A 13,719-nucleotide genomic window follows, 5' to 3' on the forward strand; every position below is an offset into this window, starting at 1 on the left:
CGGTCTGCTCCCCGCCAGCTGCTGGGCCTCTTCGTGGCCACCACCGCGTTGCTCACCCGCTTCGGGGCCCACTTTGCCGTCGTCGGCCGTGCGTCTCCACAGGGGAGCCCCTACGAGGCCTTGCACCATTGGGGTGAGTGGGGCTCCGGGCGGCCGATGTTGGGAAGGGCCTTTGGGTGCAAGGCCGCTGGGGACGAGCCCTGGGCTGGGGCGAGGTCCCCCAGCAGAGCCAGGCTGGGGCAGCGGGCGGGGTCCGGGCCGAGAGCCCCGCCTGGGCTCCCAGCTCCAGTGGACAGAGCCTGGGGTTATGCTGCTGCCTGAGTCTGCCACCCACACTGGGCGCCTTGGGGACAGCGTGGCTTTGTCGGGCGGCATCGCACCCTGGCCCTGGAGGGTTGCTCCTGCAGAGAGGGGCCCAGCCCCGGACGAGGCCTTGGGCAGCTCGCAGGGCCAGGGCTGTGCCCCAGGGCCTTGGCCGCAGGGGAGAGCACAGGAGACCAAGGGGGTGGGCCCGCGGGGCCTGGGGGCGGTCCCAGCCCCAGGCCTGTGTCCCCAGCCCCCACTTTTTAACTTTCGCTCCGAGCCTCAGCCTCCCTGGAGCAGGAAGCCTGGGTCTGGACTGATAAGATTGCAGTCGCCACTCAGCCACCTGTCACCAAGGCATGGGGTGGCGGTGGGTGGCTTCAAAGATAGCCTCAGGGGAGAGCAGAGGGCGGGGGGGGCAGGAAGCGGGGGGGGCAGGGGTCACCCCTGACAGACCTGCAGGAAGGCGGTGGGATGCACACCCCTGCCTGATGGGGGGTGTAGTCTCTTCAGGGCCGTGGAAGTCCAGCAGGCACCCCGACTCCTGGTGTATTTCGAGGCCAGGCTCCGTGCCCTGGGGACCCACCCCGGACCCCCTAACCCTCCTCCTCTGTCCCCACCACCCAGCCCTCTGTGCGGGGATCAGCCTGGCCGTGCTCCTGACCCTGGGTGCTGTTCTGAGTGCCACAGCCACTGTGAGGGAGGCGGAGGGCCTCATGGCTGGGGTGAGTCCTCCATGCCCCCGGCTCCCCCACACCCCTGAATGGCATCGAGAGTTGGTAGGGCCATGAGCCCAGGGAGGCCGCCTGCCCCTGCAGTGACCTGACAGAAACAGTGGCCGGAGGGATGTGGGCCCATGGGGAACCCTCCACCTAGACCAGCCGGGACCCCTTGGCACAGGCCCTGCCTCATCCCATCATCCACAGGGCCCTCCAGGTGTGGGAGCCATCCCCAAAATCCAGGGGATCTGGTTCTGCTGCACTGGAGGCCCTGGGACAGGATTTGGGGTGAATTTTGCTTCCAGGGGAGGCAGGGAAGGCTGTGGGCCTGGGTGGGTGCGGCCGCCCCGGGCGGCCTGCTGCCTGGGTGCCCCCCAGTTCTACACCCTCCCTCGCAGCTACTGGAGGGACCCCAGCCCCCAGGGCCCCCTAACCTCACCTCACGGCACTGGCCTCTTGCCCCCCCATACCTGTCTCTCCCAGGGGCCCCCCTTGGTGCCTTTGACCTGTCTTGACCTCCAGCCTGCTGAAGCCCCACCTCCCCCATAGACCAGGACCCCCTCACTCGGCCCCTCTCCCCAGCCGGTGCCTGTGCTCGGCTGCTCCCCCAGCACCCCCGGCTGCAGCCCATCAGCTGCCTCAGCCAGCACTCCACTCAGCTTCTCAGGCCTGTGGCCAGGACTGCATGGCACCAGGAGGTGCAGATCCAGTCCCCTCCCCATTCTAGGCCAGGAGGCCCCAGCTCTCTCCACCCCCAGCCCCCCGCTTCTGCAGACCCCCCTGCCCTGTGAGTGGCTCGGGGGGGGCCAGAGACCCCTGGAAGCCCATGCGGGAGGCCGTGCTTCCTCAGGTGGCCTCTGAACTCCCTGGAGGCAACCTTCTAGGTCCCCAGGGCGGGCAGGGTTCTGGGCCCAGCCTGTCAGCCAATGTTTGTGGAGTGGCTCTCAGTTGGGAACATCGCCACAGGCAGGGCCAGAGTCCCCTCCTGGAGCTGCGGCCCCAGGCCAGCCAGCCCTGGGTGTGCTTGGGGGCAGGGTAGGCCCAGGCAGCTCTGGCCCTAAGCAGGACCCCAAAGCGGGACCTGGCTGGCGTGCCTGGCCAAGGACTCAGCCTATTCAGCCTTGCTGAGGCCGAGAGCCCACGGGGCCAGGGAAGGCAGGGAGGGAACCCCAGTGGGAGCTGATCGGGCTGCCCCACAGAGGGGAGCCCGACGTCATGGGGCTGCCAAAGGGGCGCACTTGAGGACAGGCTGCCCGCAGGGCCAGGCCCAGGTCTCCAGTGGGCAGCCGGGGGAGGCCAGCGTCCAGAGGAGCCAGCGTCCGGGCCTCGGCATCGGACACCAGGGGGCGCCTGTTCCCTCGTCCGGGCTTGGCCTCTGGGCTCAGGCCAGTTATGGCACCAGGGTGTCCCCAGCTCCCCTGACCACTGCCCAGCCCTGGGGTCACGGAACACCTGGGGCAGGCTGTGAGAACCGCCTGCTGCACCCCAGTCCCCGCCCACGGCCCCTGCGGGATGCCGGGTGGCCTGGCTTGCAGACGCCTGCTCGCTGAGCTGTGTGCGTGCGTGTGTGTGTTGTAGCTGGCACGCCTGTGTGCGTGTGTCCTCGTGTGTGAGCACATGTGAGGAGGCTGGGAGGGGGAGGTTCCCCACCGTGACTGGCGCTCAGCTGTCCCCCCTCCTGCCCCACCCCCCCCAGCCTCTCCCCAAACCGGCCTCCCGCACAGGAAATGAACGAGCTGGCCGGGCTGAGCGCTAGCAACGGTGGCCGGAGGAAGCCATTTCGATTTATTTACGTGTTTGTATTTAGAAGGAGGAGAAAGACACCGGCCAAGGCTGGGCCTGGCTGCACCCAGCGGCCTGAGCCCTGCGGAGGCTCGGGGCCAACCCCATCCCACGACCCCTCTGACCCCTCGGCCGGGTGGAGGGAGAGCCGGCTGCCTGGGAGACAGAGAGTTGAGCTCTCTGCTGAGGCATGAAATGGTGTCTGAACGCGCTGGTCCCCGGAGCTGGCTTAGGGCCCCCAGCCTGGGAGGCAGCCTTGAGCGATGACTTCCAGATGGGAAGTGTGGCCCTCAGCCAGCGGGGGGTGGGGTGGAGAAAAGAGACGAGAGAGGAGGGGAGGGGAAAGAGAGGGAGGAAGAGGGGTGGGGGGCAGCAGGAGGCACTGACCAGGCCATCCTGAGACAGGCCTGCAGACCCCCCACCCAGGAGGGGCTCGGGAAGAAGGGGGCTGCTGCTTGGGAGCGGGGTGAGGAGGCCCGCGCCAGCGCCGCGTTTGGGGCTGGTGGGGGGCCCGCTCTTTCCCAGCGTCGTCCAGCCCCCGGCGTGGACGGTTTCCTCGCCCCTGCCAGGCCCAGCCGCTGTCCGTGTGTCTGTCACGTCTGCAGGCGTCTCTCCATTTCGTTGGTCATCCGCTCTCCTGGGTGTCACCCTGAGCCAGGCTGGGGAGGGAGAGCTGGGTGCAGCCTGCCCAGGCTGCAGACAGTCCCAGGATGGGGAATGACCTGTTGGCCGAGTCATCAAGCCCGTAGGGCAGGGAGGAGGCGGGTTGTGTGGCCAGAGGCTGGAGTGACCGCCCAGAGCCAGGGCGGCACGCTGGCCGGGTTGGGGTCTGTGAGGACCCTCTGAAACGCCCACAAAGAGCGTTGGGGCCTGTGTGCGTTTTTCGGGGGAGGGGCCCTCTGCGAAGGGGTTCTCAATAGCTCAGAACCTCTGACTGAGAGAAGGGCACAGTGGGGTGCGGGGATGGGCCCGTCTCCTCCACTACCGGGGTCCAGACGGTGCCGAGAGAGGGGACAGGGTCGCTGGGCCACAGGGACGGAGCAGGGCGTGGAGAGGAGAGGGCGCTTCCCCGCCCGGGGTCACAGCACCTGGGGCGTCTGATGCAGCCCCGGGGGGCCCGGCCCCGACGCAGCAGGTGCTTCAAAAACGAAACCAAGCCAGCTGTCCGTGCTGGGGGCCTGCAGGAGGCCCGCCCTGTGCCGGGGACACGGGGAAGGTCTCCCGCCCCCCGACCCCCCAACCCCGTCTCAGGCCCAGGGAGGGTGCTGCCTGCCCTTCCCGGCTCAGCGCCCCTCCAGGAAGCAGCTGCAGGGCCCGCCCGCCTCGCTGGGACCGGGGCGGGGGCAGCTCTGCCGCTGACAGGCCCTCTGGAGCCAGACTCGGCAATGGTGGGCGAAGTCCCAGAAAGGGCCAGAGAAAGAGGCTGGAGCCGGCGCGCTGGCCGAGCGAGGTCCCGCCTCAGGCGGGGGGAGCGGGCTCGGGCAGCGGCCCGCACGGGCACGGCCGGGCCCGGCCCCGGGGGGAGCCCGCCAGGCCGCGCGGAGTGACCGGCCCCTCCCCTGCCAGGGCTTCCTGTGCTTCGTGCTGGTGTTCTGTGCCCTGGTACAGGTGGCCGTCTGGAGGTTCCACAACCCCAGCCAGGTGAGCGCCTGTCCCGCCCTGCCCAGCCAGGTGAGGGCCCCAGCAGGGTGACGAGAGGCTGGGTCTGTGCTTCCTGCCAGCAGCCCAGTCACCGGGGGAGGGGAGCGTGGGTGTTCGGGGACCACTGGGGCACAGGGACAGGCCTCAGCCCTCCACCAGGACCCCTCCGCCCCACCCCTCCCGGGCTGGGACGAAGGCTCCTGGGAGCTAGCGGGGGTACCAGCCTGAGGGTTAGAGGGGAGGCTGTCAGAGCTCCCAGATGCACTAAGGGGTGTGTACCCCTGATGCAGACAGCCAGGCAGGAGAGATGCCTGTCTGCGGGGTGGGCGGAGGGGACAGGCATCCAGGCCTCGCCCATGGACCTTGGCCAGGCTGCCGAGTGACCAGGGTGTGGGCTCTCCACGGGTTCCACTTGCGGTGTGGGTTCTTTCTCAGGGACATTCATGTCAGGGGTGGCCGGGTGATGACGCCCCCGGCAATGGTGGGGGTGATCCCCCATAGGAGGCATCCATTTTTTTTTTTGTCTGTCTTTCTGTCCAGCCAGCCGGACAACATCCTCCGGGTGCTTGCTGCCTCGGCAGGGCGTCCTGAGAGGCTCAGGGCCGTGAGAAGTCTCATGTCCCACTTTTAAGGATGGAGGGGAGCCCCAGCTCTGGGAAGTGCAGTCACATAGAGCCACATCCCCGGGGAGCCTGTCTGGTTTGGGGGGTGGGTCTGGCACCTTCATGAGTGGAGCTGACCCCCTCCCAGGCCAAGGCCTGGCCCCCATGTCTGGGCAGAGAAGATGGGCGACCGAGAGGCTCAGAGAGAGGGCCGGCCCCCGCCCCGGACGCTTTGTTCTGGATGGAGCAGCCAGACACAAGGCTGGAGGCTGGTGGAGGCAGGAGAGTGAACGGTGGGTCGAGAAGGGGCTGCTGGTGGCTCCAGGCCGCGGTACCAGGCCAGGGCGCAGAGCAAGGCTGGCCAGCGCCGGCGTCTCCCCCTGCCCCCCCAGAGCCCCTGGTAGGTCAGGTGGGGCGGCTGCAGAGGACCCCTAGGTTGCAGGCTGTTCCCGAGGTGGGCATGTCTGTTTCGGGGCTTGGCCCAGGCCTCGGGCCACCACGGGAAGCTCAACGCCGCCCAGCCCTGAGACCCGGCTGCTCCCTGGTAGAGAGGGGGCAAGGGGAAGGCTGCCCCGCCTCCATCCCCAGCAGATGGTGAGCCCCAACTCCACAGATGGGGCCCAGCCCGGGTGAGACCCCCGCACAGCCCAAGAGGCCGCGGGGCCAGGGAGGGGCCTCGGAGAGAGACGGGGGCGCCCGGGCCACAGGCCCCGTCTGCCTGACGTCCCGCGACCCGAGCCGGCCCTGTGCCTCCCTCCGCGTTGCAGTTTCCCGTGTGCTCAGCCAGGCCCTGCCCAGGGAGCCTGACCGGCTGAGGCGGACTTCCTGTCTGGGTGACACCCGTGCACACGGCGGGTCCCGAGACGTGACTTCAGCCCTGGGTATCAGGAGCGCCAGCGGCCCTGGCCCCGCACGTCGGGACGGAGAGGCTCAGAGAGCCCCAGGAGACCGGGCTGGCTCTTGGGCTGAGTTTGTGCTGTTAGATGCGTGACCCCTCGCTGGTCCTTGCTGTCCCCACCCTCGGCCACGGGCCCAGCTTCTCTCGCAAGTGCCCGTTGGAGTGGGTGAGGCTGAGTGGCCAGGCCCTCAGGAGTGGTGGTCATCCCCTTGGTGTGCAGATGGAGGGACTCAGGCCAGGTCGGGGACAAGGTCTCCCTGGCAGAACCAGGGAGGGGGGCCCCGGTCCACCAGCCAGGGCTCCTTGTGGTGGGCCAATGCCTCTTTTCCCTTCTCCACTCGAGGGGACCACCCACCACCCCGGCATCATTCGGGGTCACCCACCAGATGGGAAAAAGGACATTTCCTGAGACTCACAGAGGGGCTTGCAGCCCCCGAGGCGGCCTCCCGTGACCCAGGCCCCAGCACCGGCCTGGGTCACGGCGTGGGTGGTCCCAGTCCAGACAGCCTCCGGGGTGCCCTGGGGCCCCCTGCAGCCGTCCGGGGGTGGCTGCCGCCCACCCGTCTTCCCTCCTCTCACACTGTGTGTTTACAGCTCCGAGCCCGAGGTCTGGGGTGCTGCAGGGGACACTGTGCAGGGGCCACAGGCCACTGTGCAGCTGGGGCCCCCGCTCCAGGAACGAGAGGGGCCGAAAGCTGATGGCTCTCTGCTGAGCCTCTCCCTGTCCCAACCTCTGCCGCCGTCCCCCGCAAGAAGCATCCTCATCCCGTCCGTGTTCCCACTGGCCCTCGGGGTCACTTCTTGGGGCCTGGCCTGACCCCGGGCCCCGGTCCGGTGGACCCCATTTGCCTTCTGGGGTGGCCACGTACATGGCCAGGTCCATGGGCACGAGGCGGCCGGGCGAAGTGGCCCTGGCTTCGAGGATCAGGTCAGCCTCTCAGGTGACCTTCCTGTGCCTGTTTCCGCGTCTCCCAGGGGGGCGTCCCCCCCACCCCAGAGGGCTGCTTCGCGGTGGCAGATGAACCAGCGCACGCGAGGGCTCAGTGGGGCCCGCCAGCAGCGAGCAGCCGGAGCCCGGGGCACACACCCACCTCGCGGGACAGCGTGGCGCTGTCCTCGGCTTGCACAAGACGGTGCTCGGTGCCAGAGCCCGGGCACGTGCAGCCGGGGCAGGCCTAGCTCTCCATCCAGGGAGGTGGGCAGAGCAGATCCAGCTCAGCTCCTTTGTTCCACGAGGTCCTGCGGGAGCCCAGCCAGGCCCGTTCACCCCATGGCCCCCCTGCATGTTTCCCCACAGGGAACCCCTAAGATATGCCGAAATACGGGGTCAGGACAGCTCGTCAGGGCCACCCTACAGGTGGGAGGCCTGAGGACAGGGGAGGACAGGGACTGGAAGCCAGGCTACAGACCCCGGAGGGCGTCGGGGGCGGGGGAGGCCGGGAGGCGGGGAGGCCCTGCTGTCCCCACTGCTCACAGGGTTTTCCAGCTGCCACTCCCCTGGGATGCGGGCTCCCTCGGGACCTGGCAGTCACCCCGAAGCTGGAGCTGGCCGGCAGTGTGGTGGCCTGGTGGCTGTGCCATGAATACAGAATGAGAGCTATTAATTACACGCCTGCCGCAGCCCAAGAGCCACTGCCACAGCTCCCTTCGTCCCCAGACTGGCCCAGGAGTGAATGAATGGCCAGGCTCGCTTAATAATTCATGCAGGGACTAAGTGCAGCCTGCGGAGAATTGCTAATAGGCCACTGTCCTCACAGCTCCCAGCCATCTGCCCCCCACCCCTACCCCGCCTCGAGGCCGGCCACTTCCCTCCCCGACTGTCCAGCCAGGCCGCCTTCTGGGCTCAGGTCGGAGCTGGCCCTCTGGCCTAAAGGGCTGGTATGCAGACCACCTGGCCACCACAGGCCACCCCTAGAGCCACGCAGGCAGGTTTAGCGGGCAGTAGGGGTGGGACGTGGGCCAGAGAGTCGCTAGGTGGGAGGCCAGGGATGGGGGTATGGACTCCCCAGGCACCTGGTCTGTACAGGTATCTGACATGTGCACTGTCCAGGGAACAAGCGTTTAGCAGCCCGGGAACCCCCATCCTGAGGAGGGTCCCCCATCCTCCTGAGGGTCACCTCCGTCTTGAGGGGGCTCTCCTGGAGCTCTGGATGGCAAGGCTTAAGGAGCAGGGCAGGGAGCACTCTGGTGTCCGGGCCCTGGAGCTTCCAAGACCACCTGGTGTACCCCAGTTTTCCCATGGAGAAACACCGGCCTCCAACTCCTTCAGCGCCCCTGAACCCGGTGACAGGGTGCAGATGACGGTGGGGCGCCACCTAGACGTCCGGGCCAGCAAGGGGGGTCCCACCTGGCCTCCACGGCCGGACGCGGGGCCCGTGGGCAGGGAGCGTGGCTTGGCCACACCGGCGTGTGGCCCTGCTTCTGGGGACAGGGAGGCAGACGCGCACAGCTCGGCCACCGCGAGCATCATCCCGAGCATCAGCCTCACTGCCAACGTCACGACGACAGCTCGTCCCGGAGGCCCCAGGGCCGTAGTGTGGGGAGCAGAGGAGTTAGGGGTAGGGATGGAACCAGGAGGGGCGGTCGGAGCTGGCCTCCTCGTCACGGCCAGCTGCCCCACTGACCCCGGGCCTCCTCCGACAAGGACGCCGCGGCCTGGCTGTTCTTCCTCTCATGCATCTTCGGGAAACGGGCAGAGACAGGGTCGCTAGCCGGGCCCGCCAGCACGGGGTGCTGCCTGCTCCCCACAGCGGGAAAGAAACCGCTGGCCACGTTGGGGGTGGCTAGCAGAGCGGCGTCTCCACGGGGGGCTGGTGCACACGGGAGCAGCGCTGGGGGCGGAAGTCCACGGGCTCCCACTGGCGCACGGGGGTTTGGGAACAGTCTGGTCAAAGCGGCCCCACCGCCCACCTGCTGCCTGCCCCCGAGTTCTGCAGGCTGGCCTTCCTTTCCCAAGGAGGGTGTTAGCGGCCAGAGCAGGCATGGGGCAGCAGCCTTTGGGGCACCCCTGAGCGCCCATCAGTGTGTCCTAGCTGTCAGCTGTGGGGGGCGGGGAGGGAGGCACCAGAGGGCGGGGAGCTCGGGGATGCCTCTCTGCCAGGAGCAGTCACAGAGGGCTTCCTAGAGGAGGCGAGATGCCCATTTGTCCGAAGGGGTAACGTGGCACCGTGGTCCGGGAAGGCAGCATGAGCGAAGGCACGGAAAGGGGTGTGGAGGCGGGCAGAGGCCATGGGGTCCGGGCGACGGGCGCGGAGTGAGGTGGGGCCCAGCCAGGCCCCTGTAGCTTGATGCCCCTCCCCCGTCATCTGCCCCGAGGGGCTTCGTCTGCCTGGAGCTGGCGCTGGGTGCCCGCAGCTGCCCCAGACAAACGCCTTGCCCAGAGCCCAGCTGTGCGAGCTTTCTGGAACCCTCCAAAAACACCGAGCGTGTCACTGGGGAGCTATGCCCTGTCCCAGCATGAGCCGTAACAGCCTGGCTGTCGGCTTCGCGGGCCCCACTGCGGCTCCCAGAGAGAAGCAGGCGGACGCGTCCCTCGGCCGGCCCTCCTCGCTCCACGGGGCCAGACCTGGGCTCTCGGGCTTATCCCGCAGGAACTCCTGGGGAGCAGGGGCGGCAACAGCGGGGGACCCGGGCTCCACCTCTCGGCAGAAGGAGGGGGCTTCACGGGGACTCTCGGTGCAGGTGGAAGACGCCGTGTTGGACGTCTATGACCTGGTGTATGACCAGGTGGTGAAAGGCTACTCGGGCACCCGGCGGCAGGAGCTGGTGGCCATCCAGGACACGGTGAGTGTGCACAGCAGGCCTCCCCATCGCTGGGCGGCTCTGGGCCCGTCAGCCTGCCCCAATGGCCCGTGATCCAGGAAATGGGCACGGGGTGACCCTCAGGGTCAGCCGGCCAGGGCCCAGGACCCCCAGGACGCAGGTCATCGAAGCCCCCGGGTGGGGCGGAAAGAGCTCCGGTCCTCCTCCGTCTGCCCTGGACAGGACCCGCTACGAGTGCGCGGGGCCCCGAGCGAAAGAGACGCCCACTGTCCAAAACGACTGAGCACGGCGAGGCGCTGACCGCACAGCCCCCAGCAGGGCCCGGTGACCGCGGGGGTCGCAGCCCGTGGCCCGCCCTGGCCCCGGCAGGCGGGCGGCTGCAGTGGCCTTGCTGCCTGAGGTTCCGTCGGCCCTCCTTTCCGAGGAAGCCCACTGGGCGGGCAGGGAGGGCCCGGGGCCCCACAGAGCCCCAGTCCTGGCCTCTGAGGGGCCCCCGGCTCTGCCGGACCCCACGTCGTCATTCGGCTCCTTCGTGCCTCGGTCTCCCCAGCTGTCCGGCGGGGACCTGGGGATCTGAGAGCAGACGGCCCCCCTGTGCTTGCAGTTCCAGTGCTGTGGGAGGAGTGACCCTTCCGGCCCCCTGGGCGGTGGGCAGGCCGAGCCGTGTCACGGGGAGGAGGCCGCAAGACAGGTTAGGGGCCCGGGCCCGGGGCGGGGGATTCGGGGGGCAGAGGCTGAGCCGGGTGAGGCTGACCTGACCCCGACCCAGGCCAGGTCCTTCTCCAGGCTGGACGCAGGCCCCACACTGCACTCACGCCTTCAACTCCCGGCCTGGGTGTCGCCCGAGGCCAGGCACTGAGACTCGGCCCTTGGAAGCGCAGGGGTGGGTGAGACACAGACAGCGGTGATCACTGGCCAGGCCCAGGGAACAGGAGCGGTCAGCTCCGGTGGCGGGTGGAGGATGGAGGGGAGCGGGCGTCCCGAGGGTCCCCCCCACCCCACTCCAGGAGTCGGAGAACATTCCACAGAGGGAGCCGGGGACTGGAGCGTCAGCCTGGGCCAGTGACACCACAGGCAGGAAGCCTCCTCTTCTCTAAGGCCCTAGAGAGGGACCTGGCACCCCCTCCCTCCGGCACCCCCACCAGCCTCCCCGCTCCCCTGCCCCCGCTGTCCGGGAAACAAACCCACCCCTATCTCTCAGGCTCCTGGCCGCCCTCCAAGAAACAAACAAGAGGGCGCAAATGGCACAAGGCCCAGGGAGGGACGCGGCCAACACTGCACCGTGGGCCCCAGAAGGCTTCGTGCTGGGGAGGGGGCCGAGGGCCGCGGAGGCCGGTTCCTGCCACCCAGGGCGAGGCCTCAGGTCCCACAGGCAAAGCGAGGATGAGGACCTGGTCCCTGTGGGCACCTCTGGGCGGCCAACTGTGAAGGTCTCCCGGGTGGGGACGTAAGGCCAGCACGGAAGGCTGGGCACACGGGGCCATCTGCCGAGCCGCCTTGGGGGAGGCTGGGGGGAGGCGGACGGGGATGATACCCTGGACAGTGGTCTGCCCCGAACTGCCTTCCAAGAGGAAGTGGGGCCACGTGGAGGGACTGGGCGACCAGGCCCGTGTTCCCACGGGCTGGACGGCAGGGCGGCGTCCGGGGCTCCTGGGGCTGTCCCTTAGCTGGGATAAACCAGAGTGCCAGCTGCCTCGGGAGCCAAGTGTGGGCCAGACTGGTCTGAGCACAGCAGGGAGGCCTGAGGGCCCGGACGCTGTCGAGTGAACTTGTGGGCAGATGGACAGACAGCCACTAAGCCAGCCCCCCTCCGTCCCCATCCAGGCCTTCAGAGCCGCACCCCAGCGTCCCTCTGTGCAGCCTCCCCCAGCATGCCCCCAAAGGCCAATGTCTTTCCCCAAAACCAAATGCACCCCCTGAGAGGTTCGGAGGTGGGGGTTACCCCTCCTCCTCTGTGGATGCGGAGCCCTGGGGAGACACGGGAAATGTGGCGTGCAGCCAGGACCCCGGCATGCCCCTCCACTGGCCAGTTGCCTGCCCTGCCTCTCGTCGCCCAGGCGCTGAGCCCGGCCCTGGACAGGTGCTGGGGACCAGGACACATGACCCGACACGGGCGGCTCAGCCCTGCCTGAGGGAAGGTGCCTGCTGGCCCCTGGCCAGCGGCCCCTCATTCAGCCCGGCTCCATCGTGCTAGCTTGCAATGCCGTTCCCAGAGCTCTGCGTGGTTGTTCCGGGGTGTGCCGCACCCCCTCCCCCGGGTGGCATGCTGGTCCACGCCCCGGCAGGGAGGACCGGGCAGGGCGGGTGGCCTCACGCTGCCCTCTGCCCAGGACTGTCTGCAAGCCATCAGGAGCTTCCTGAGGACACACAGACACATCACGTCTGCCCTGACCGGCGCTGGCCTCGCGTCCATGGTATGCCCACGGCCCCTTCCCCACCTCCCTACCCGCCCCGCCGAGTCCCCACCCCCGCTGGAAGGGCGAGGCCGGGCAGCCCTGGACAGAGCTCTGCACTGGGCTGACCCCGGGGAGCCAGCCTGGGCGGAGGGGGTTCCCGCCTTTCTCCCTTCCCCAGACGGCCGGGAACCTGGGGAGGCTGTGCCCCCCGCCCTGGAGCTGCTGGCGCAAGGGCTGCTGCCCCCCAGGTGTACGCCACGCTGCTCAGCTCCTTCCTCTGGTTCGCCATCCGTGCCGGCCACGGCTTGCACCGCAAGGGCACATACGCCCTGAGCCCACGGTAGGCCCCGTCCCCCCCTCCGGGCAGGACCCCTGCACCAAGGGCACCCATACTTGGGGAGGGGGGCTTTGGGGCGGCTGGCCACACCGAGGGAGGGGGCGGCTGGGAGGCTGCCAAACCCACACACTCTCCACCCTACAGCGGGCACAGGGAAGCCCTGTGCTGGCCCCCGAACCCCACAAGCCCTGACCTCGCAAGTGCCATCTCCACTGACACCGAGAGGCCCTAGGCCAGGACCCCTATCCTGGGACCCCAGGGCTCCCCATGCACGGGGAGCAGGGAGGAGCCGGGCCCAGCCGCCGGGCGGCCCCTCCTGCACCCCGCCCTGTGCTCACGGCATTTCCTCCACTCACCCCACCTGGTCGCTCCCCCTGGCCGCCTGGCTCCCGCCCCGCCCGGGCATCCGCCTGGCCCCTCCGCCTTCTAGAGCAGCCTCCATGTCCCTCCACTTCCCAGGGCCCGTGGCAGCCGGCCCCAGGAGCCCAGCTTCTTCAGACGCATCGAGGAGACACACGCACCTCCTCCCCCGTCCGAAGCGGATGCCCGCCCGGGCCCGAGCAGACACCTGGGTGGCCATTGGCTGCTCCAGGACAGCTGACGCCCCGGCTTCAGCCCCCCACGGGACCCTCAGGCAGGGGATGGGAGCTGTCCCTCCATATTGTGGAGGCACAAGGAACGGGGGGCTGGCCAGATAAGCAGGCTCCGTGCTGGCAGGCGGGCAGGGGTCACTCACAGAACCCACGGGAGTGAGTCAGAACAGGGGAACCAGAGGGCAGGCCGGACGGGGCTCTGCTGGGGTCAAAAGGTCAGACCAGGGGTGGACTGGACCCCCTTCCAGGCTGGGCTGGGCTTCGGGACCGACGGCCCCTCCCCTTGCTGGCCGTCAGCAGGGACGTTCACTGCTCCCGGGGCCACTCCGTTCCCTGTCAGGTGACCCCGCCATCGTCAAGGCCGCAAAGGGGCACGCAGCGCCCTTCTCAGCTCAGTGCCTGCGCCTCCCGCCCCCACTGCCGGGAACGCGCTCTGCTTTCAAAGGCTCCAGCAGCTTCGCGAGGCCCACCCAGGGGCGAGGCCCACCCAGGCGGCTTCCATCTTAGGGAGCCACGTGCACAGGTTTCGAGGATTAAGGCAGACGCGGGGGACAGGGCGCATTTTAGAAATCCCGCCCGCCACGGCCACTCCCGCCGGACGCCCAACCCACCTCTCTGATGAATTCTAACCTCCCCAGGGGTTTGCATCCATCGCTCTAAATCCACAGGCCTGAGTCAAATCCTGC

General features: G+C 68.8%; 1 protein-coding gene across 1 annotated transcript; it reads left to right on the forward strand.

Moving 5' to 3' along the window:
* Window positions 1–6: 6 nt before the first annotated feature.
* Window positions 7–13,176, forward strand: TSPAN32 (tetraspanin 32; the record flags this gene model as incomplete). Its single annotated transcript, XM_039840374.1, is given in 8 exon segments — window positions 7–133; window positions 931–1,028; window positions 4,371–4,445; window positions 9,627–9,728; window positions 10,312–10,398; window positions 12,038–12,349; window positions 12,352–12,443; window positions 12,900–13,176. Coding segments are annotated over 8 exon segments (1,035 nt in total), but the record flags the coding sequence as incomplete, so codon positions are not given.
* Window positions 13,177–13,719: the final 543 nt, after the last annotated feature.

Source organism: Pteropus medius, unplaced genomic scaffold, assembly GCF_902729225.1.
Source record: "Pteropus medius unplaced genomic scaffold, Ma_sr-lr_union100, whole genome shotgun sequence".
NCBI classification, from domain to species: domain Eukaryota; kingdom Metazoa; phylum Chordata; class Mammalia; order Chiroptera; family Pteropodidae; genus Pteropus; species Pteropus medius.